General features: G+C 39.4%; 2 protein-coding genes across 3 annotated transcripts; one reads left to right on the top strand and one right to left on the bottom strand.

Annotated features, from left to right (window-relative positions):
- The first annotated feature begins 439 nt into the window (after positions 1-439).
- Positions 440-16,472, top strand: fbxl4 (F-box and leucine-rich repeat protein 4). Of its 2 annotated transcripts, none has more exons than XM_058419112.1 (8): positions 440-586; positions 3,207-3,919; positions 5,086-5,380; positions 8,785-9,029; positions 9,175-9,388; positions 12,784-12,855; positions 14,270-14,600; positions 14,725-16,472. In XM_058419112.1, exons 2-8 carry the CDS (start codon positions 3,429-3,431, stop codon positions 14,886-14,888), a joined length of 1,812 nt encoding a protein of 603 aa, XP_058275095.1. In that variant the 5' UTR covers positions 440-586; positions 3,207-3,428; the 3' UTR covers positions 14,889-16,472. The 2 variants fall into 2 exon arrangements, with proteins under 2 accessions (XP_058275095.1, XP_058275096.1); XM_058419113.1 differs by lacking the exon at positions 440-586 and adding an exon at positions 613-757.
- Positions 16,473-22,823: 6,351 nt separating this feature from the next.
- pou3f2b (POU class 3 homeobox 2b) lies at positions 22,824-24,393 on the bottom strand. Its single transcript, XM_058419115.1, has one exon. It carries the CDS (start codon positions 24,341-24,343, stop codon positions 23,102-23,104), a length of 1,242 nt encoding a protein of 413 aa, XP_058275098.1. The 5' UTR covers positions 24,344-24,393; the 3' UTR covers positions 22,824-23,101.
- Positions 24,394-25,012: the final 619 nt, after the last annotated feature.

Below are 25,012 nucleotides of genomic sequence, written 5' to 3'. Positions count from 1 at the left end.
GATGATAATAATAATTATGAACATAATAATAATAGCTTTATGATTGTATAAATAATTATTAAATAAAAATGATAAATAACCAAAATTATAAATAGACAAAGTCGAGACAGCAAATAGTTTTAAATTTTAGAATATTATTTTTTATAATATCATAATTACAGGTTCCATTTTATATCCAGCAATTATATTGTTATTATTAGTAGTAGTAGTAGTGTATGGTAATGATATAAAGATTATATAAAATCCTTTATTCTATATATATATATATATATATATATATATATATATATATATATATATATATATATGAAATGACCTTTAAAAATAAAATATTCTTTAATCCTTTAGTTTGTTGATGTATTCGCCAATTTTATTGAACTCAACTACAAATCCCACAATGCTTAGCGCGTAACCGTTTCCCCGGATGGTAATACAGGAAGTAAACAATATGAGAGCCTGCAGTGACACATGACTACAAGTAATGTATATAAAAAGAGTCAAAATTTAACTTATAGAATATAGTTATATGTATGGAAGGACAGAGGGAAGAACAGATGAACTTCCAGCTTCCGGAGTTTGATTCGCTGTGAGTTAGCTGTGCTTCATTTTTTATATAAACCTCTAGCTTAGTAAGAAGCTTCTACATTTTGCTGATTTGACACGGCAGAGATGGACTATTATCCTTTCTCACAGCCGGGTTATGGCTCTGTATTTTCGGCTACAGAAGCTGTTTTAATTCATTCTGATTCATTCGCAGGTAACGCTGTTAATTGACATAGTAGATATAATTAAAATAGCCTCAGCGCTCATTATCAATATGGACCTAAGCCATTATTAATTGTCACAAACCAAAAAAAAACATCTAATTGCTGTATTTTCTTATCTTTACAAGGCTGACTGATCTTTAAACAATATACTATATATAGATAAAAAATTATAATAATAATAATAATAATAATAATAATAATAAATAAATAACTCTCGATTCAGTGTCGTCAGGCGGTTTATTTTCTCTAAGCATAACACAGGAAGTAGTCCCGGCTGTAAAACCAAATAGGCTTATATTAATACGCTGCGCTGTCGTTTCCATGGTAACAACACATTCACTGTAACTTGTATGGTGGGTGCGGGGCAATTAAATGCTTAAATCTGATTGGTCGAAAGATGCGGATTACTTTTGTGTAACAGCATGGCTGGGAAAGTAGTTCCGGCTGTTTCTTGAATGATGGCTTAATAATAATAATAATAATAATAATGTGCTTGTTCTAATATGTAGTTGTTTCTATGGCGTTTAATATAAGTGAATTGTTGGTAAAAAAAATTTTTTTAAAGGTTACATTTATTTAACATTTATGGAAGAAGTTGTAAATGCTTTGTCTACAGGAGAATAAGGGAGAGTTTATAGTGGCTATAACGTACATGAGAACAGGAACTAACTTCCTCAACATAAAATCTCACAACATGTTATTTGTTAATAAATGGAACTGTCATTGTTGACAAATTGCTGTGGTATTAGCGCATTGTTATATGACAATAATGCTCGATGGTAATAACTTGCTAGATGATGAGGTTTCAGGTTCAAGGACTTTTCTTTAATTTTAAGAAAAATGTGAGGCTGGTAACATAACAGTTAACAGGGAGTCTCATGGACGCCTTTCAATATTTAAAGTCTGTCATGATGTTATTAAATTCTTAAAAAGTGTAAATTTCTGTTGATTTAAAGGAATAAACCACTTCAGGACATGCTGTTATTGGATATTAATCAACTTCAGGGTTCCATCAAGTTCACTTCACTTTAAATGATGACATGCACAACCTTGTCATTGGTTATTTACCTCCAACAGCACGCCCTATTGTGTTTCATTCCTTTTGACTTGACATTGACTTGCTCGTTGGATTGGTTAAGAGTCAACTCAAAATATTGGCACCCTTCTGAAAGCCTAAGATCTTTATAGTGTTGTTGTTCTTTCGGCTGCTCCCTGTTCAGGGTCGCCACAGTAGATCGTTGGTCCACATGTTTCGATTTAGCACAGGTTTTACGCCGGATGCCTTTCCTGATGCATTGCCCTTCCATTTAATCCGGATTTGGGACCGGCACCGAGAGTTAACTCTTCAGTGGCTGGGTTAGCGCCCTGTCCAGGAATCGAACCTGGACAGTGGCAATGAGAGCACGGGATCATGCCGCTGGACCACCAGGAGAGAAAGACAGCACTATTTCTTTTCCTGTACTTTCTTTGGAATTATTTGTAGAGGATCTTAAACAATCCTTCTAGAAGATTCTTAGATTTGTGGATCCAGACCACGTGTCTTTACTACTACAGCTCAAATCCAGACACCTAATCTTCTAATTCCAGGTCTTGACCTCCTGGCAGTGGTAACCAGGTAGAGCTCTGATATTACCTGGTACATATAGCTCCAAAGCATCACTGATCCACCACCTTTTCTTTTCTTTTCTTTTGTGTTGAAAGATATTTTACTTGTTTGCAAGCTCAAATTTGTTTACTGGAGATTGAGAGACCTTTATAAAGGGGGTGTGGTTATTAAATAGTATGTTCCGATAGTTACGGAGGTGTAGCTTGAGGGGAAATTTTAAAATACTGCAAAAATAATGTTGATTTAATTCCATAACTTTTGCTTGGGTTCTTGAAGGCTGCCAATATTTGTGTAGTCATCTGTAAAAGATTGAAAATGTCTGTCAGTCCCTCCAGGATTTCACAGAAAGTAACACAGTATCAAGCAAACGCCACAATATTTGGAGTCGCTTGCAGTTTTTCACAGATTTTCGGTGTCATGTGTCGTCACAACACACATTCAGCCAAAGCCCTCTTCCATTCCCATGAGTACAGCTACCATAGAAAGTAACTACATATGTGTCTTCACTGGTAGGAGTTTAAACGGAGATATATAATCAAGCATTTTTGGTTGCAACAATCACAAAAAAAACCTCCTGAAATCCTGGAGGGACTGATCTGTGCTGTAATTAACACTCGTTACATTAACTGTGCAATGTCTCTGTATGAGCTATGTTACAAACATACCTACACATTTACAGAATAAATGAAGATAAACATTAAAAAGATGTCAAATTCCAAGACTTGTTTTGTTTTGTGGGCAAAAAAAGTCTGCTTGCTATAAGAAAAGGTTTGGTGTGCTGTAGGGTTGCTGTTCTAACTCTTTGTATGTGTGTGTGTGTGTGTGTCTCGCAGGTCATGCATGCAGCTCGGCCTGTAGGATCGTAGACGCCTTACCACCGCTTTTGCACCACACCACCACCCAGTGTCCTCTTTGTGTTCCCAGCCTCCTTATTTTATGCTTAGCTTAGCTTAGAGGTCTTCTAGGTTGTTCCCTAGTTATTGAAATAATGTATAGATCGCCCTTCACTTAGTCCCTACCCTCCTGCTATATTGCCTGAGCTCCCTATCTTCCCTATGCTCACTCTTCTGGGTGTGTCTTCCTTCGTGTTTGTGCATTGGCGTCGGTGCAGGAGTGGCTCACACAACGATGCTGCGTTTCACTACGGACGCCCAGCTCTTCCCGCCGCCACGAAAACGGAGGCTGAGTTGGATCAGTACGCCAAGGAAGTGCTGGACTTCAGCTCGCATTATGGCGGCGAAGGGAGCATGTCATACACCATGTGGAACGCAGCCGGAGCCCCCAGCGTGTTCCCGAGCTCAGGGGACTTCACGCATACCGCCGTGTTCCGCACGTACGGACGCTGGTGGGAGGACGAGCGCACGGAGCAAAGCTTTAGCCGCACGCCAAGCTCATTCCACAGCCGGGATTTCCTCGAGGTGGCATTCGAGGAGCAGGTTTTCCCCACCTCCATCACTGTTCTGGAGACCTACCACCCAGGGGCTATCATCCAAATCCTGGCCTGCTCACTTAATCCCTATGCTGAAAACCCCACTTCTGATGTCAGGTGAATGAAAGAGCATACATAAAACATTTGCTACATAACCACAAACACACTGCCTCATGCTTAAAAGCACTGACAGCACAATCACACACATCTCCACATGAAATAAACTATGGAGCTTGCTTGTTGTATGTTAAAGAAAATAGTATTTAAAGGTATTTTCATAATCAATTAGCTTGCATTTTACAACAAAATGGGAATGTAATAGAAAATGGAGGAGTGTAGAGAGCTTTATTAATCCCCAAGAGGAAATCTGGTGACTGTAAATATACTATATGACACTAACTGTATATGCATTATACAGCAATCAGCCATAACATTGACAGATGAAGTGAATAAGACTGATGATCTCCTCATCAATGCACCTGTTAGTGGGTGGGATATATATCGAGCAGCAAATGAACATTTTGTCCTCAAAGTTGATGTGTTAGAAGCAGGAAAAATGGACAAGCGTAAGGATTTGAGCGAGTTTGACGAAGGGTCAAATTGTGACGGCTAGACCACTGGATCAGAGCGTCTCCAAAACTGCAGCTCTTGTGGGGTGTTCCCAGTCTGCAGTGGTCAGTATCTATCAAAAGTGGTCCAAGGAAGGAACAGTGGTGAACCGGTGAAAGGTTCATGGACGGCCAAGGCTCATTGATGAACATGGGGAGCGAAGGCTGGCCCATTTGATCCGATCCAACAGACGAGCTACTGTTGCTCAAATTGCTGAAGAGGTTAATGCTGGTTCTGATAGAAAGGGGTCAGAATACACAGTGCATTGCAGTTTGTTGCCGCAGACCAGTCAGGGTGCCCATGTTGACCCCCACCTAACAAATTACAGGACTTTAAGGATCTGCTTCTAACATCTTGGTGCCAGATACCACAGCACACCTTCGGGCATCTAGTGGAGTCCAGGCCTCGAAAGGTCAGGGCTGTTTTGGCAGCAAAAAGGGGGACCAACACAATATTAGACAAGGTAGTCATAATGTTATGGCATATCGGTGTATACTCTGCACTGTTCCAAATCACTAATAAGTACTGTTAACTATGGTATTGTGTTACAAAATCCACTGCAGTAGCCGCTAACGCTGATCTAAATGAAATGAAATGCAATTTTCCAGGCATTCCGTGATGACATGTGAGTACCTGGCAATGTTTTGATGATGTCTTCTTCGTAATGTATACAGGTGGGAGGTGCTGTGGGCAGGGGAGCCCACCAAAGTGGCCAGTCCTCAGGCGCGGCAGTTTTGCCCCCCCATCCGTCAGGTTAGCTTTGCCACGAATTTACTGCGTTTGGAGGTAAACAGCTCTTTACTGGATTATTACACTGAGCTGGACGCCATCGTGCTGCGTGGTGTGCGCAACCGTGTCAGCAGTATCACCGCACCTGTCATCGCCAACACCACACCCAAGAAGGACAGCAACCTGCCGGGCAACGATGTCAACATGGGCAATGGCTACTTCGACAAACTACCATATGAGGTGATCACAACAAATGATATTATCATGCCATTATATTGCGTTTTTTTTTTTTTTTATAAATTATAGGACCGCCTTCTTCATGAAGGACAGTCCCAGGAGTTTCCAGAACGGTCAAATCACGTGGTTTTTAAAATTCAACATAAGCACAATGTTGACTCTTTTCCCAGTAGCTAAAAAATGGCATTTGCGCCTGTTTGGTTGTGCCCATGTTCAGCACTGAATGTCTTTGTCATGTCCCACTCCACAGTGGTTTTCCATTATGACATTTTTCATAAGTATTTCTGTTTTTTATCCAGTCTCCTAGGGGCAATATATTTATAAAAAAGTTCTATCTTCAAAGTAAATGCTGAGATCAAATCCATGTCCGCTCTCTTTCTAAGGTTATCCAACAGAGGGAAAAACACACGTCTCACACTGAAAGCCAACAGAGTCCTGACTCATTTTATATCAGGACTTGTGACTTGCGATGAAATAATTCAGTTGTTTATTCTGATTGAAAATGTCTGATTAGTCCATTTCTGTTCCACCGGTGGACTAGAACACTAGCATACTGGGAAAAAGGGTTAATGATACGTTAATAACACATATACAATATAGCACAAATTTATACTGCTACAGAGCTGAAGGGTGAGGATCAGAATTATTGATGTTATTGCTTAATGTGATTTTCAGGAGAATTATTAAAATGAGAGTTTTATGAAATTTATTAAACTCTGATTTTTAGGAAATTTATTAAAATTGATTTTTGGAAATTCCCTAAAATATGATTTTTGGGAAATTCATTAAATGTGATTTTTAGAAAATTCATTAAATATGATTTTTTGGAAATTCATTCATTGTGATTTTTGGGAAATTCATTAAATGCGATTTTTGGAATTTTGTTAAAGTGTGATTTTTAGGAAATTCATTAAATGTGATTTTTAGAAAGTTCTATAAAATGTGATTTTTAGAAAATTCATTAAATATGATTTTTGGGAAATTAATTAAAATGTGATTTTTAGGAAATTCATTAAATGCGATTTTTGGAATTTTGTTAAAATGTGATTAAAATGTTATATTTTGAAAATTCATTAAGATGTGATTTTTAGGAAATTAATTAAAATGGGATTTTTGTGAAATTCATTAAAATGGGATTTTTGTGAAATTCATTAAAATGTCATTTTTCAGGACAGTCGTTAAGATTCTTAGGAAGTTCATTGAATTTCCACACTCCTGATTATTAATTAAGTTAAATTGCTAGTCTTACTCTACACCTGGCATATTGGCATTTCTTTCTGCTTCAATAAATGTTTCAGTCCCATTGCAGCAATAACATGAAATTTTTTTTATTGAAGATCAATAAGCATAGGATTAATACAGGGTTTATTACAGACATGATGTAAGCTTACATTGTCACTTGTGCAGGGATCCCAGGTAAAGCTTTTAAATTCAGTGTATTTATTAATAAAGGAATTCGGTGGTAAAATTATGTAGAGACGTTTTAATAATGCGTAGAGCATCTACAGTACAAGTCCAAGTGAGTGACTTGTTACTATGGAAACAGCAACGTATCAGAACACATGAGTGAAAATGAATCAATATGTTCTGACCAATCAGAACTGAGAATTTAACGGCGCTGTGATATTATTAGCCACAATGAAAATGCCTTTGAGACCAGTGAAACATTTTAGCATTGTCTTTTAAAGAGCATCTGTAGGTTGTTAAAGCGGTCATCATTTTATCATGCTATTACTGGAAGAGCATCACAGCTGCTGAAAAAGTGGACGATCGTCCTTCAGGTCTTTTAAGCTGAGATTCGGCTTTAACTAGGCCTGTAATCGGCGAGGTCAGCTCAGTTCATTTTTAACACCTCACTGCTTTATGAACAAGATCCGAAATGGTTGCGCTTCTTTGTTGGATGCTTTCAACCCGACGCGCTTCAAGTCTCGACTCGACTCCTTATTACACCGTGTTTATCATCATTTTTTTGATCATTAGGACGTCACTTTAGAAAAGACAGCATGATGTGTTCTGCTAGCCTGCCTCAGATCTTATAGCCAAGCTGCTAGCACTTTGTTATGTCTGTAATGCTATCCGGCTATTATGTGGCAGCTGACACCGTGTTCGACACGTTCCCGCTTGTTTCCAGATTAGCTACAGGATTCTTGAGTGTATTGTTTCCCAGGGCTTCTTATTTCTCAGTAACATTAAACCACTGTTTTAATCCCAGGAACACACACACGTGGCCTGGTTATTTATTCTCTTTGGTGTGTTTGGGACACCACAGACAGACACATGTACTCCAGTCACATTTCGTTGTGTCTGCTAAGTTTTGTTTATGAACAAATTGAGCAAGGAGCTACAAACACGGGCCATCTTACGTTTGACCGCGTCATGATTGAAGCCAGATGATATTATACATATAACAGTCTTAACTCGAAAACAGCTCTGTGGACTGAATGACATCATCAGCTGCCTGGTTTGTCTATATATACTTGTGCTAAACTCTCTGAGATTTATTTTCAGGTGTAAAATAAACTTATTTCTCTATATACGTACATTTCTGGACATTGGACACACACTGCCCTCTTCCACATACCTGAGTTGGGGATGCCCATGATTGGCTGTGATTGACAGAGGGAAAAGAGTATGAGATCCCGTCCACCCTGAGAGCAGTTTTGCTTTCTTAGGCTCCTGGAAATAATTTAGATCATCTAGTAATGCTGACTTAATGGCTGAAAGACAGTCTTTGTGTCTGAATTCATCTTTAATAGCACAAATGAGTTGTTTGTTCTTAGTTGCTACTGAGAAAATGACAAATTCTGTGTGTTAAGTGATCTAAATAGTCAGTCCCTACAGGATTTCACCATTTTGTGATCACAAAAATGAACAGGAAATCAAGCAAACTCGATGACATTCGATGGAGCTTGCAATCTTTCCAAATTACCACAGATTTTTTTTCTCAGATTTCAGCCTGAGACTTGTAATGTGATGTCTTCAAAACAGACATTCACCCAATGCCCTCTTCAGTTCACATGAGTACAGCTCTCATAGAAAGTCTTTATATATGTGTTGTCACTGGTAGGAGTTTAAAAGAAGAATCCTGTGCTTGCAGTTTTACAAATTTAAGTACATTTTTGCAAAGAAAAACACAAAAACTTATGGGAAAAGGCGGGAAAATCATGAACATTTCACAAAAATACTCGAGGGACTGAACAGTCATAACATCTGGTTGTTGGAAGCTGTATCTCTGTGCTTGTGATGGTTTTTCTTTCACTGCACTAGTAGATTTCAGTGCTGGGGATCTTTGACCAATGCACAAAATTTCCTTGTAGCCTAAAAAGAGCAAGTTGCTGGTTCTGGCCCTCCCCAAATACATTCCCGTGCCTCCATATTAATAATAAATCCTCTGCGTCTATCCCCAGCTGATCCAGTTGATTGTGAGTCATCTGGCCGTGCCGGATCTGTGTCGCTTGGCTCAGAGCTGTAAGCTCCTACAGCGTCACTGTTACGACCCGCTGCAGTACGTTCAGCTCAGCCTGCAGCCGTATTGGTTCCGCTTGGACGATCTTTCTTTGGCACACTTACAATCCCGCTGTGCGCTCCTGCAGCGCCTCAACATGTCCTGGACCGGAAACAGAGGAGCCGTCACGGCTAGCGGATTCTGCAGGTGAGACAGTTTAGGATGTAGCTGCATGAGGACACGAGAGTGTGGTGACGTTACACCATGATAATCATCTGCTTTCACTGCTTACTGCTGTGTACGATTTCTCACATGTCCTTCTCACTCTTTCGTTCTCTTATCTCTCTGTCAGTTTCATCAGGGCATGCGGAGCAAACCTGCTGTGTTTGGAGCTGTCTTGTTGTCACTTCCTGAATGAAGCGTGTTTGGAAGTGATCGCGCAGACCTGCACCAGCCTTCAGGAGCTCGACCTCGCGTCATGCGACCGTCTCGAACCTCAGGCCTTCAACCACATCTCTAAACTCATACGTCTGCGCCGACTTGTCCTGTACCGCACCAAGATTGAGGTGAGCGACCCTGCAGCTGTGATACAATCGTCCACCTCCGACATTTCAGACCATCACGGTGTCGTGTTCAACCGTTTATACCGTTTATAAGTTCTCCTGTGTATTCAGACCTCAGAAATAACCAGAGATTTAATATTTATCTGCTATTCTGACTCTCAGCATTTCTTTGCGATTGAATTTTAATTTGGAATAAAACACATTTGGAATAAAACACCACATGCTGAAAAGTTCAATTCCACTTATCCCACTACGCAAGTCAGCGCTCAGTGACATGAGATAAGAGCGACAAAAGATAGCTGAGTGACAAAAAATAACTGAGCAATATAACAGCAACAAAAGATAGCTGAGCGACAAAAGATAACTGAGCAACATGAGTTAACTGAGCAACATGAGATAACTGGGCAACATAACTGAGCAACATGATATAACGGAGCAATATGAGATAACTCAGCATTATGAGATAACTGGACAACATAACTGAGCAATATGAGATAACTGAGCACCATGAGATAACTGGGCAACATAACTGAGCAACATGAGATAACTGAGCAATATGAGAGAAATGGGCAACATAACTGAACATCATAATTGAGCAACATGGCATAACAGAGCAACATGAGATAATTGATCAACATGAGATAACTGGGCAACATAACTAAGCAACATGAGATAACTGGGCAACATAACTGAGCAACATGAGATAACTGAGCAATATGAGATAACTGGGAAACAACTGAACAACATGGCATAACTGAGCAATATGAGATAACAGAGCAACATGACATAACTGAACAACAAAAGATAGCTGAGCAAAATCAGATAACTTATCAATATGAAAACTGAGCAACATGAGATAACTTATCAAAATGAGATAACTGAGCAACATAACTGAGCAATATGAGATAACTGAGCAACATGAGATAACTGGGCAACATAACTGAGCAACATGAGATAACTGGGCAACATAACTGAACATCATAATTGAGCAACATGGCATAACAGAGCAACATGAGATAATTGAGCAACATGAGATAACTGGGCAACATAACTAAGCAATATGAGATAACTGAGCAACATGAGATAACTGGGCAACATAACTGAGCAACATGAGATAACTGAGCAATATGAGATAACTGGGAAACAACTGAACAACATGGCATAACTGAGCAATATGAGATAACAGAGCAACATGACATAACTGAACAACAAAAGATAGCTGAGCAAAATCAGATAACTTATCAATATGAAAACTGAGCAACATGAGATAACTTATCAAAATGAGATAACTGAGCAACATAACTGAGCAATATGAGATAACTGGGCAATATGAGAACTGAGCAACATAACTGAGCAATATGAGATAACTGAGCAATATGAGAACTGAGCAACATAACTGAGCAATATGAGATAACTGAGCAACATAACTGAACAACTAAAGATAGCTGAGCAATATGAGATAACTGAGCAACATGAGATAACTGAGCAACAAAAGATAAATGAGCAGCAACATGAGATAACTGATCTAAATCTCATGAGATAAATAATAATACTGATAAGTGCTTTGCTGCAGTAACTATAAATACTGTACCAAACGGGTAATATCTCACACAAAGGAGAAACGGGGCTGTTGTAGACTCTTGTATACTACACACAACTAATCTTTTCACATGTTTTGGGGCATTATTTACTTATCCATACTAACACACCCACATACACACACACACACCCACTCACTCACACACACTGTAGCTATATCTATCCTTTTCAAATAGTGTTTTGAGGTGTTATTTACTTATCTGGACACACACACGCACGCACGCACACACACACACGAGCTATATCTACTCCACACTCAAATCATGTTATTATATTGTCACTGATATAATTAAAACATTTCATTTTTTCAACATCAGCAGAATAAGAGATGTACAGTCAAAGCAACACACACACACACACACACACACTTCACCGAGACGTGTTTTAACGCGAGTTTGGAACAATAGCTCTGTTCTCTGCGCTTTAACAGAGACGTGTTTTTAACTCTGCTAGTCTCTGTGAAATTAAGATGTTTTTCTTTTTCCTGAAATTTTAAACCCCTGTGTTTTTAATCCAGGTTTTAGCGCTACGTGCCAGACCATGAAGTCATGTAATAGTTTTATTTTGACATCTCTATTCCTAAGTACGAGGCTTTCTCAGTCTTTTGTGGTTCCTGGATCTGTTTTCTTGAATTATTTTATTTTTTAGACGAAGTGTTTGTTCTGTCATTCCTCCTGGGTGCAGGGTTCAGAAATACACTTGGAGTGCACTAACTTTTTATTTTTAATTTCACCAGTAGCAGTAAATAAATGGTTAATTTGCTCAGATCATTCTGATTTGCCAGAAGTGTCCGAGAGCTTTGATAACAGTCGCAAGAATTAATTCTTATTTATTTATTTATTTATTTTATGTTTTATTAACTTTAAGACATAAACACCTTATTATATGTTTATAACAGTCACAAGAATGAATTTTTATTTATTTATTTTTTAAAATTAGCTTTATTAACTTTAAGACGTACACACCTTATTATATGTTTATATTATATGTCACAAGAATTATTATTTTTTATTTATTTATTTATTTTATGTTTTATTAACTTTAAGGCATAAACACCTTATTATATGTTTATAACAGTCACAAGAATGAATTTTTATTTATTTATTTATTTATTTATTTATTTATTTATTGTTTTATTAACTTTAAGACATAAACACCTTATTATATGTTTACAACAGTTAGGTTTAGGGTTAGGGTTTAGGGTTAGGGGCTAGGGTTTAAACTAGCTTAAATTAGCTCTTATATTTCCCTGTTTATTTTATGTATTGTTGTATGTACATATTAAAAAAACAAAACAAAACCCATCACAGTTTTTAGGCTGATGGTATCCTAGGACTGTGACCTACTGAACCATTGATAGAGACCTCAAAGCACTTTTGTACTTCGCTCTGGATAAGAGCGTCTGCCAAATTGTATACAACTGAGCATTAAGGGCCTTGTTCAAGGGCTTAGCAGTGGCAGCTTGGTGGACCTGGGATTCAAACTCCCAACCTTCTGGTCAGTAGCCCAACATCTTAACCACTAAGCTCCTACATCCCCATAACAAAGGTTTATTTAGCGTCATCGTCTCAGGGAATTGTTTCTTGGAAGCCTCCACCTCTGGCTTGCTCATTAGGGATACATTTAAAATGAATCATTTCTGTCCTGATTTTATATATTTCTATACGTTTCTGTATCGAAAGCTGCTTTGTGACTATATCCATTGTTAAATAAACATGCTACATATTGGTTATTCGTACTAATGTGCTCTTTTTCGTGTGTGTGTGTGTGTGTGTGTGTGTGTGTGTGTGTGTGTGTAGCAAACAGCCATACTGAGCATCCTGACTTTCTGCACTGAACTGCGACACCTCAATTTAGGCAGCTGCGTGATGGTGAGTTCTCTTCTCTTCCTCTCGTCGCTATCTGGCGCCTTTTGATGACATCATCTTGTTCTTCCACTTCAGAGTATTCTGAAACACACCGAAGTTCACACACTGTAACATATTTGGATTTTATTTAAGATTTGGACATACAGTCATGTCACTGATATGATGAGCCATTGATTAGGACGGAGTGTCCTTTTCCTAGCTGTTTAAACGTATATGAAAAGTCACTGTTCTTCCCTCAGAGATCTCAAAAATGTCTAATGTGCCTGTTTTTTGCAGCCGCAGAATCCCATCTGAACACAAAGCTTTCTCTTTACCTTTCATAGGAGTCTGCTTTTTTAATCTGGAGAATAATTTCAGTCGGAAAAAGCTCCATTTTTTTCACTAAGAACATATCTCTGTCTGTGTGTTCAGTGTAGAAAGCGCTCTGATGGTCCATTATAGTGAAGGGTGATATCCCCATTCTCAAAGAAATTTTTTCTATCATGATACACCGACCAGGCATATGACCACCTGCTTAATATTGTGTTGGTCCCCCTTTTGCTGCCTAAACAGCCCTGATCCATCATGCACTGTGTATTCTGACACCTTTCTATCAGAACCAGAACCAACTTCTTCAGCAGTTTGAGCAACAGTAGCTCGTCTGTTGGACCGGACACTTCGCTGCCCACATGCATCAATGAACCTTGACCGCCCATGACCCTGTCACCGGTTCACCACTGTTCCTTTCTTGGACCACTTTTGATAGATACTGACCACTGCAGACCAGGAACACCTCCACAAGAGCTGCAGTTTTGGAGATGCTCTGATCCAGTGGTCTAGCCATCACAATTTGGTCCTTCGTCAAACTCGCTCAAATCCTTACGCTTGTCCATTTTTCCTGCTTCTAACATCAACTTTGAGGACGAAATGTTCACCTGCTGCTCAGTATATCCCACCCACTAACAGGTGCCATGATGAGGAGATCATTGGTGTTATTCACTTCACCTGGCAGTGGTCATAATGTTATGCCTGATTGGTGAATATACATTAACTTCTCAAAAAACTGTACTGTTATCACAAAAACTTTGGTATTATTAATTTTTTTTTTACAATATCGTTATTTTATATCGTCTGGTCACCTAGCTCTAAGTACATTTTCCTCTAGAAGTGTCAGTTTAGTATTAATGAGTCACCCACATGTGGGTCATTTGCCAGTTTCTTCCCTCAAGCTTGCTTTGCTCTTATTACACAACCCTGAGAGGACAGCGATGTCTGCCTTCTTCCTCATACCTGACCTGTGATTGGCTAGTGCTGCTCTGATTGACACGAGTCAGGATTTTATTCCCTTGTGGTGATTTTTTTCTTGCCTCATGAATGTCCTGTGATGCTGAACGGTCTGAAAGATGGCACTGTTCCGTTTGCCTCTCTCTCTCTCCAGATTGAGGACTACGACGTGTTGGTGAGCGTGTTGAGCGCTCGCTGTCGCTCCCTCGTCTCTCTGGATTTGTGGCGCTGCAGGAGTCTGACCGAGCGCGGCCTCTCAGAGTTAGTGTCGGGCTGCTGCGCCTTAGAGGAACTCGACCTGGGATGGAGCTCCGCCCTACACAGTGGCTCCGCCCTACACGGCGCATCTGCCTCATTCAGACACGCAGCACGCAGACTGAGCCATCTGCGCAGACTCTACCTCACTGCTAACCGCAACATCTGTGACGCAGACCTGGAACACATCGCTACACACTGTCCTGCCCTGGAACACCTCGATATACTCGGTGAGAGTAAAACACACACACACACTCACACTCTTACTTTCCAGAACATTCCCTGTCATATTTAAAGCATTCTGAGGTGTGTGATTTGTGTATTCACTCTGTGTGTGTGTGTGTACACATGCAGGTACACGGTTGGTGAGTCCGGCTGCTCTGCGCAGACTCCTCCAGTCGTGTCCCCGTCTGCGTCTGCTCGACGTTTCCTTCTGCTCGCAGATTGACACACGGACCGTACAGGAGCTCAGCGCACTTTTCCCAAACGTCTCCATCAAAAAGAGTTTCACCCAGTGACCTCTAACCCTACTCATTTTGTTGAAGCTCTCCTAAGCGGACACTAGGACCCTGCGGTCTGACGCTCACAGTTCGGACACCACGATACTGGAACTCAGTGACGTACTACACACCCACACACACACCATACTAGATGAGAAATTACCCAGCACACCAGATCATATCAATTGTTTTTATTCGAAATCCACCAGGACCTTTTGACCTTTGTTGAAAAGTTGTGAATGAACACGTTCTTATCCACTACTTCAATTCAGTTGTCATCCGTTTTGAAAATACCGTGTTCTGATTGGCTCAGAGCCGCAACTACGACGAATCGCCACGCTCCCACGGAGTGACGCCTCCTTCATTGTGCTTAACTAACAGCCCACAATATTTCTTTTGAACAAACTCGCATTCTCTGAAAGTCATTTGATCACTCCTATTGTTTCCTTTTGACGAACATAAGAAATAGGTATTGATTTGTATTTATTTTTTTTTTTTTTTTGGTCAGGCGACTCGCAAACCAGAAAATGAATAATAATTGTTAACTTCATGCTACACAGCAAAAAAAAAAAAGAAAGAAAGAAAGAAAGAATTTGATTCTGCCGATCCTTCTTTGTCCTAAATTCATGAAGGTGAAGATAAAATAATAGGACAATCTCTTTTTTATTTTTTCTCAAGTACAGAAAGTAGAAAACATCATTATCACCAAAAATTCAATTCTTTTTATTTTTTCTCCGCTTTGTCCTTGTTATAGCAAAACTTTGAGCTTTTTTTTTTTTTTTTTTTAGACGTCTCGTTGGCGGACACCAGTCCGAGCTCTTCCTCATGATGTCTGCAGATGAAGATGAAGTATTTATAAAAATTAATCCGAAGCCTTGTTCACTAAAGACTAATACACTATAGAGTTTTAAGCGATTTTCCGAAACTGTCAAATTACACGTCGTAAAAATGACAAAAACATTGTTCTGACCCTCGTGAAGTTATTTCTAGACCAGATTCAATGAACCTGACACTAAGAAGCTTTCATTGTAGTATAAATATCCTGAATATCTCCCTAGCTTTAATCCAGATGGAATCCAGTCTATATCAGTAACACTAACAGGACAAACACTAAACTATACTGTACATGCACCTGAACCGGTGGCTGTACAAGCCTTATAAGACGTACAGTACAGTACACACCCCTGCTGTCTTATTCTCATTTGTATGTGACTACAGATTTTTTATTTTTAGACCATTACTTTTTTTGAGGTGCATCTCAATAACACAGCAGTGGATTCTGGGAGAAAGATAAAGGATTAAGGTGAAAGTGTTGAACTGATGATGGAACTACTGATGCATTAACTTCTGTCTTTTGTTATCTAAGAAGTGAAGATGAAGGGGGTTGGATTATTTATTGAAGCTGTGAGTTAATGTGCCATTGTGTGTGTGTGTGTGTGTGTGTATTATAAAGTTTTCCTTTTGAATAACACACTGAAGGCTGAAGTGTGTCAGTGCCTTATGTTGAGGAAGAAATACTCTGTGTGTGTGTGTGTGTGTGTGTGTGAGAGTGAGAGAAGGACAATTAATTGCGAGTGTAATAAATATGAACAATGTGAATTACTTTATCCGTCTCGGATTTTCTGATCCAGAAAGCCTTCAGAGAAACTTGAACTCAACGAACAAAACAAACCACAATCGAAAACAAAGCCCAAATTACAGAAAAAGCAGAAAGGACAGAATCCTAGGTTTTGTGTGTGCTTGTAAATGAAGGAAAGAGAAAGAAAGAGGTTCGTAAGAGACACAGCATGATTACAGACTAGAAGGACTCGACTTTAATCAAATAAAAAAGAATAGCAGTCATGAATTGTGGTGTCTATCTGTCTTTCAGTGTTTGTGTTCCTTTGTGTATTGTGTAATAGTTTTATGAAAAGACACACAACACAAGCTGATGCAGAAATTTAAGTAACAGTAGCTCGTCTGTTGGATCGGATCACACGGGCCAGCCTTCGCTCCCCACGTACATCAGTGAGCCTTGGCCGTACATGACCCTGTCACTGGTTCACCACTGTTCCTACCTTGGACCACTTTTGATAGATACTGACCACTGCAGACCGGGAACACCTCCACAAGAGCTGCAGTTTTGGAGATGCTCTGATCCAGTGGTCTAGCCATCACAATTTGGCCCTTCGTCAAACTCGCTCAAATCCTTACGCTTGTCCATTTTTCCTGCTTCTAACACATCAACTTTGAGGACAAAATGTTGACTTGCTGCCTAATATATCCCACCCACTAACAGGTGCCATGATGAGGAGATCACCGGTCATAATGTTATGCCTGATCAGTGTATACATGTATATAATATCCTAGTAACATTCTTAAGGATAATGTAATCATAACTACAACCCCATGCCATGAATCTGATATAAATAAGAGTAGAAAATAGTTACTGAAGTTACAGTAACTTGGGGCAGCGTGATTCCCGTCCCGATGGACCTCGATTATCGCTTATTGCCTTTCCCAATTTGTTGTGGGTCTAAGTGAGGTAACTGGTGCCTTCTAACCCAGAATGGTCCATTAAAACCATTACTCTGTGTTTGAAACATGGTGTGCACTAAAAACAAATTCAACAGTTGATTAAAACAGTTGATTTTAGAGGTCTCTCCCATCACTCTCTCACTCTCACACACTCTTTCTTTTTTGCATCCCAAATAACGTCACTTCCGACTATTTTGAACATTATACAGCTGTTTAGGGAAACTATTTAGCATTGCATTGAAATGACGCTGTGCTGTAATATCCGGTGGTCTCCTCCAGGGGGCAGTAAACAATACGAAATAATTTCAACAATTTATTTTATTTAAAGAAACCCTATTTTGTGGCTGAAGATACTGACTTTCCTGCCTTTTAATTTCAGTGAAGGAAACCGTGATAAACCAGGAATAAATGTAAATGAATAATAATAATAATATAATAATAATAATAATAATATATTACCGCAGATTTACTTCAGTTTTGAGTCGTGTCACGTCATCACAAAAATCATCAGGCATAACATTATGACCACCGGCTTAATATTGTGTTGGTCCCCCTTTTGCTACCAAAACAGCCCTGACATGTCGAGGCATTCAGGAGGACTCCAGTAGATCCCTGAAGGTGTGTGCTGTGGTATCTGGCACCAAGATGCCTCCATGGGCCCCACTTCACCACCTACAGGACTTAAAGCATACTTTTGACAGATACTGACCACTGCAGACCGGGAACACCTCCACAAGAGCTGCAGTTTTGGAGATGCTCTGATCCAGTCGTCTAGCCATCACAGTTTCTTCAAACTCAGTCAAATCCTTACGCTTGTCCATTTTTCCTGCTTCTAACACATCAACTTTGAGGACAAAATGTTCACCTGCTGCCTAATATATCCCACCCACTAACAGGTGCCATGATGAGGAGATAATCACTTCGCCTCTCAGTGGTCATAATGTTATGCCTGAACGGTGTATGTGTCTTCACAGGTAGGAGTTTAATAGAAGAATCGTGTACGTAAAAGGATTCCGTCTTATTAAACACAATTGAAACTATAACAATCCCTCAAACAAATTATCAGCAGACTCACTGACCGCATATTTACCGGATATTTCAATAGAAATGATTTAATAGGATTCCACCGCTACTTTCTCGGCTCCTCAGTTGCTCCTCTGTTTCTTTAGTAGAAATGATTTAAAGCTAAGAAACCTTAACTACAGATCTTACATGTACAACTCACTCTATTTTGATTCCCATCAACACCATTTTGCTGTAAATTGTTCACTTTCCTCTAGACTGGACAGTTTCCAGAGTTGGAGGAAGAATTTTGGATTACAGAAATATTGGCCATTTATATTTATCAGGAAAGAAATCGGCTAAACCGTAGCTTTCTATGTAACTGTGCAGCTCAGCCATATACAATAAAATAAAATTCCTGTGTTTTCTCTCTCTCTCTCTCTCTCTCTCTCTCCCCTTCTTTCTACAGCTGTACCACAGCAATAAAAGTATTCTTTCTTTCTTTCTTTCTTTCTTTCTTTCTTTCTTTCTTTCTTTCTTTCTTTCTTTCTTTCTTTCTTTCCTTCCTTCTTTCTTTCTTTCTTCATTTTGACATACAACTGTACAATGAACAATAAAAGTACTCTATTCTTTCTTTCTTTCTTTCTTTCTTTCTTTTTCTTTTCTTTATATCTTTCAAAAGAAAGATATAAAGCTGTACCTTGAACAACAAAAGTATTCTCTCTCTCTCTCTCTCTTTCTTTATTGTGTTGTACAACATTCTCCTTTCTTTCTTTCTTTCTTTCTTTCTTTCTTTCTTTCTTTCTTTCTTTCTTTCTTTCTTTCTTTCTTTCTTTCTTTCTTTCTTTCTTTCTTCATTTTGACATACAACTGTACAATGAACAATAAAAGTACTCTATTCTTTCTTTCTTTCTTTCTTTCTTTCTTTCTTTCTTTCTTTCTTTCTTTCTTTCTTTCTTTCTTTTCTTTATATCTTTCAAAAGAAAGATATAAAGCTGTACCTTGAACAACAAAAGTATTCTCTCTCTCTCTCTCTCTCTCTCTTTCTTTATTGTGTTGTACAACATTCTCCTTTCTTTCTTTCTTTCTTTCTTTCTTTCTTTCTTTCTTTCTTTCTTTCTTTCTTTCTTTCTTTCTTTCCTTCTTTCTTTCTTTCTTTCTTTCTTTCTTTCTTTCTTCATTTTGACATACAACTGTACAATGAACAATAAACGTACTCTATTCTTTCTTTCTTTCTTTCTTTCTTTCTTTCTTTCTTTCTTTCTTTCTTTCTTTCTTTCTTTCTTTTCTTTATATCTTTCAAAAGAAAGATATAAAGCTGTACCTTGAACAACAAAAGTATTCTCTCTCTCTCTCTCTTTCTTTATTGTGTTGTACAACATTCTCCTTTCTTTCTTTCTTTCTTTCTTTCTTTCTTTCTTTCTTTTGATGTAAAGCTGTACCTTGAACAACAAAAGTATTCTCTCTCTCTCTCTCTCTCTCTCTCTCTCTCTCTCTTTCTTTATTGTGTTGTACAACATTCTCCTTTCTTTCTTTCTTTCTTTCTTTCTTTCTTTCTTTCTTTCTTTCTTTCTTTCTTTTGATATAAAGCTGTACCTTGAACAACAAAAGTATTTTCTCTCTCTCTCTCTCTCTCTCTCTTTCTTTATTGTGTTGTACAACATTCTCCTTTCTTTCTTTCTTTCTTTCAACAGAAGTATTCTCTCTCTCTCTCTCTCTCTCTCTCTCTCAAGACTAAAGAAATATCATATCACAGAGACAGGAGAATCTTTCTCTAAATGTTCATTAAACATCACTACATTAACGAGAATCGCTGTGGCTCAGTTCTCCTACTTCTCATACTGTGCATTGAAAAGTAGGCACTTGGTTCTTGTGAAGGAAAAGTACACACATGTAGTGCAGAAGAGGATAGAAGTACTGCCACATCTCTCAGAAACGTTCCAGCTTTCCCTGATTAAAGACACTAAATACACACACCCTGTGACGTCTGGGACAGGAAGAACATACAGGATCATGAGGTCAGTTTTATAAAATCCTTCATCATCTTTCTTGTTGTTGCTGTTTACATTTACAGTTAAGTTCACATTACAGCACCAGACTGAACGTCCTAGAAGTTTTTCCCCACTCTATGGGTTTTAAACACTTAATTCCTCTTTAAATGGCTGATTCGGATTATTTCGGATTATATACAGATCAGGTCTAATTTGTTACCTCAATGCCAAAGTCATTATTTCTCCATTTCTCCTCCTTACTTTTTCTGTATAAGACCGACTCAGGGGCTGTGGACGTGTTGTGATACCACCAAACCCGGCTCTGGAGCTCTGGAGCTTTATAGACTGACAGGATTGGTGATTAAACGTTGTTTGTTGACCGTGTTTACTTCATTTTGTTTTTATCTTTTTGTGTACTAATAGTTTTCAGATGTGTGGTAGCAGGAAGAGTGTATTCATTTCAGACAAAGGTGACGGAAAAGGAAAGATAAATAAATATTTTTCTCTCATTGTGAGAACTTAGAAGTGGGTGGTTTTTTTTTTTTTGCAAGGCTTTTAGTTCTGTCAGTTCTTTAGGGTTTGAAGAAAAGCTTGAAGTTAAATTTAGCTTTTTTTTGAAGGCTTATGCTCTCTCTCTCTCTCTCTCTCTCTCCATTTCTCTCTGTCTCTCTCTCTCTCCACATCTCTCTCTCCCCATCTCTCTGTCTCTCCCTCTCCACCACTCTCTCTATCTCTTTCTCTCTTCCTGTCACTCTCTTTCTCTCTCTCTCTCTCTCTCTCTCTCTCCCCATCTCTCTGTCTGTTTATCTCTCTCCCTGTCTCTCTATTTTCTCTGTCTCTTTCTCTCTCTCAGACTCTGTCTCTCTCTCTCTCTCTCTGTGATTCTCTCTCTCTCTCTCCCTCCCCATCTCTCTCTCTGTCTCGCCATCTCTCTCTCTCCCCATCTCCCTCTCTCTCCATCTCTCTCTCTCTCTCTCTCTTCCCCCTCTCTTCCTTCTAGCACACGTCTGTCTTGGGTTAACACGGGTCTCCCAGTCTCACTGACACTGTTACATTTTCAGCAATTTATAGCCAAAAGACATCGTGACAATTAACCAGTTCAACCATAATCCTGACTGGAGAAGGTTTCGAAAGATTTAATAATAATAATAATAATAATAATAATAATAATAATAATAATAATAATAAAAAAAGAATAATCATGCGATAAATAAATCAGGTCAAGAGCTTGTTGTTGTGCAAATTAGATCTCTTGGGTCATCCATTGAAACATAAAGCGAGTGCCTGGAAATCCCCAAAAATAGTTATTTCTTTATATCCTTATTATAAATCAAGCATTTGTATATGAATTATTAAATATTTATAGAAAGTGATTAGAGATCGTTTGAGGGTTGTGATTTATCATGAATATTTAAAAAAAATAAAAAAATAAAAGTGAAACCCTTTAAGACTGTGCATTATATTATTATTATTATTATTATTATTATTATTATTATTATTATTATTATTATTATTATTATTATTGTTATGACACACATCCAGCTGAAAACAAATCTAATATGGAGGTCTAAAGCCTCGATAATAATAATGTTTTATATTAAGCAGATTCATATTGTACATAAATAAAAATGTGTATTATTATAATAATGTGATAGAAAAGAAATAATGTACAATAAATCACTTTTTTTCATGGCAATTTTCACAATATAAAAATCTTATATTGGGACACGTACAGTCAGTATAAATAAGGAATTCATTCAGGTTGTAAAAGTGGATATCTGAATATTGAAGGAACTGTACAAAAGACCACAATAATAATAATAATAATAATAATAATAATAATAATAATAATAACGTGTCATTGCTTTTGTTTCATATAAAATATAAATATAAAATACACAACAAATGGAACTGCAGCCTTTTAAGCAAGATTTCAGTCGGAGTTTTAAATACTTTTATGTTGAAAAAGCAGGTTTTTAAAAATCACTTGTTTAAAATATTTACAGAGTTGGATATGGGGGTATACAATAGCGTGGACACTCCGTCATGTTGTATATTCAAATTTATAAAATATTTTATTTATTTATTTTATTTTTTTTTTTGTTTTATTTAAAAAAAAAAAAAGCTAAATGTAAAAGAGGGGGAAAAAACAAAGATGAAGGTTATAACATATTGGATATATCTAAACAAAATGATACAAAAATAAACCAAAAATAATTAAGAATAATAAGCACTAGAATTTTTTTTTTTACCTGTTTAAAGAAATAAAAAAAGTGCTGAAGTGAAGAAATAATCGCCCTCTCTCAATGATACACTATTTACACACTCTCCTATTATTATTATTATTATTATTATTATTATTAATACCAATCAAACATAATAATAATAATAATAATAAATAATAATAATAATAATAATAATAATAATAATAATAATAATAATAATAATAATAATAATAATAATAATAATGGAGACTATTTTTAAAGTGTACTCATCGTCCGCAGGCTGGTCTCAAGACTGTAACAATTTTCTGCAAAGGAAAGGCGGAAATAGGAAAGCAGCCCTGCACGCGCGGATTTTGTGTGTGTGTGTGTGTGTGTGTGTGTTTCTCCAAGTTAAGCCTCTGTCACAGTGATGCATTTTGTTTCCGCACAGTAAATCCTGTTGTAGCTCCGTACACACTCCGGTCTCTCTCTCTCTCTCTCTCTCTCTCTCTCTCCATCACTGCACATTTTGCGTTTTGAGCTCGAGCATGGCCTCCTCGGTCCCGTGCGTGCCATGCACCCTGGGCGGCGTCATCCTCTTCTCTTTCTGCCGCCGGTTACAGAACCACACGCGCACCACCTCCTTCTCGAGGTGCAGACTGTCCGCGAGGCTCGTGATCTCCGCCGCGGCCGGTTTGGGACACTTCAGAAAGTGGCTCTCGAGCGCGCCCTTTACGCTCACCTCGATGGACGTGCGCTTCTTCCGCTTCCTGCCCTGCGCGGCGAGCTTATCCAGGCCGGTGCCACCGCCGCCGCCGCTCGCGCTGCAGTCCGCCTCCTCGAGCCACTTGCTAAGCAGCGGCTTGAGCTTGCACATGTTTTTGAAGCTGAGCTGCAGCGCCTCGAACCGACAGATTGTCGTCTGTGAGAACACGTTGCCGTAGAGCGTGCCGAGCGCGAGCCCGACATCTGCCTGCGTAAAACCCAGCTTGATGCGCCGCTGCTTGAACTGCTTGGCGAAGTGCTCCAGGTCGTCTGACGTCGGGGTCGCGTCCTCGTCCGACGCAGGCGACTCGTGCAAACTCCGGTGATGGTGCTGGTGCTCCCGAAGATGCGGGCTGTGGTGATGGTGGTGCTCGTGCTCGTGATCTGGATGGTGCTGGTGATGCGCTTGAATGCCCGGCACGAGCCCGCTGAGCGCGCCAAACCCGCCGGAGTACGCGAGACTCTGCTGCCCAGTCGCCGCGCCCACGCTGGGCAGGTGAGCCGCCGCCGTACCGCTCGCGCTCCTCCAAGCGCGTGTGGCGTCTTCCTCGTGATGCTGATGATGATGGTGATGGGGATGATGAGGATGATGAAGCATGTGCTGTAAGTTGCCGCTGCTTGAGTTGTTGTTGTTGTTGTTGTTGCTGTTATCGTCGCTGTTGTCGTTGTCCTCGTGCATGTCGTCTCCGGTGCTACGGATCGTGGGCTTGATGTCGGCGGACGTCCACGCGGTTCCTTCCCCACCACCTCCTCCTCCACCTCCTCCTAATCCTCCTCTCCCGCCGTGAGAGAGCGCGGCCGCGATCCACTGGTGCGCGTGACTCCCAGCGCCGTTGTTCTGCAGCGCGAACTCGCTCTGCAGCAGCGCGGCGGCGTGCGCGTGCCTGTAAGCCGACCCCGGAGCCGCGTGCTGCTGCATGCCGCCGGAGTCCGCGTGCACCGGCGCGCTCGCGCTGAGTAGACTGTAGTGAGCGGCGGAGGCTGTCGCGGCCATGAGGAGCAGCGCGAAACTGAAAAGCAGTGAACAGAGGAGACGTAGGTAAAACACACACACACACACACCTACTCTCTCTCTCTTTCTGTCTTTCTGTCACACACACACACACACACACACACACAACCACACACACACACACACACACGTTTTCAACCGAAGCCCCGCCTCTAAATGAGGCTCATTGGTTAGCAGATGCGTCTTTACTGCACACTGCAGTGAGTTCTCTCTGTCTCTCTCACCTCGTATCTTTGTCTCACACTTTTCTGTCATTCTTTATCTCTGTCTCTTACTTTCTGCCTCTTTCTCTGACTTTCTTCTCTTCTGCTCTTCTTTCTATCTGCTTCCCTCATTGTCTATCATCTATCACACAAGCTCTCTCTCTTTTTCTGTCTCTCTCCCCCTCTCTCTGTATGTACTTTCCTCTCTCTCTCTCTCTCTCTCTCTCTCTCTCTCACACACACACACACACACACACACTTCTGATCTCGATTCATTTAGTGGTACTACAGAGTAAGTTAAAAGTCATTTCCTCTCCCATGAATATTCTCTGTATTTATTTGTTTATGGGCATCATTATGTTTTTCGTTCTGCCTTCTTTCATTTCCTTTAAATCATTTATATAAATTATGCACATATCCCGTCATCCAAAAATAGATATTAGAGAGT

This window comes from Hemibagrus wyckioides, linkage group LG20 (genome assembly GCF_019097595.1).
Source record: "Hemibagrus wyckioides isolate EC202008001 linkage group LG20, SWU_Hwy_1.0, whole genome shotgun sequence".
NCBI classification, from domain to species: domain Eukaryota; kingdom Metazoa; phylum Chordata; class Actinopteri; order Siluriformes; family Bagridae; genus Hemibagrus; species Hemibagrus wyckioides.
Note: the sequence above shows the minus strand (reverse complement) of the source record. Positions and strands in the feature narration are given on the sequence as shown.

What these genes read in the sequence shown, in the direction of transcription:
- fbxl4 (XM_058419112.1), top strand. Translation starts at nt 3,429, where the DNA reads ATGCTCACTCTTCTGGGTGTGTCTTCCTTCGTGTTTGTGCATTGGCGT. An exon ending in TCGACAAACTACCATATGAG is followed by an intron (nt 5,381 to 8,784) that starts GTGATCACAACA and finishes GTCTATCCCCAG; the next exon opens with CTGATCCAGTTGATTGTGAG. An exon ending in TGTACCGCACCAAGATTGAG is followed by an intron (nt 9,389 to 12,783) that starts GTGAGCGACCCT and finishes GTGTGTGTGTAG; the next exon opens with CAAACAGCCATACTGAGCAT.
- pou3f2b (XM_058419115.1), bottom strand. Translation starts at nt 24,343, where the DNA reads ATGGCCGCGACAGCCTCCGCCGCTCACTACAGTCTACTCAGCGCGAGC.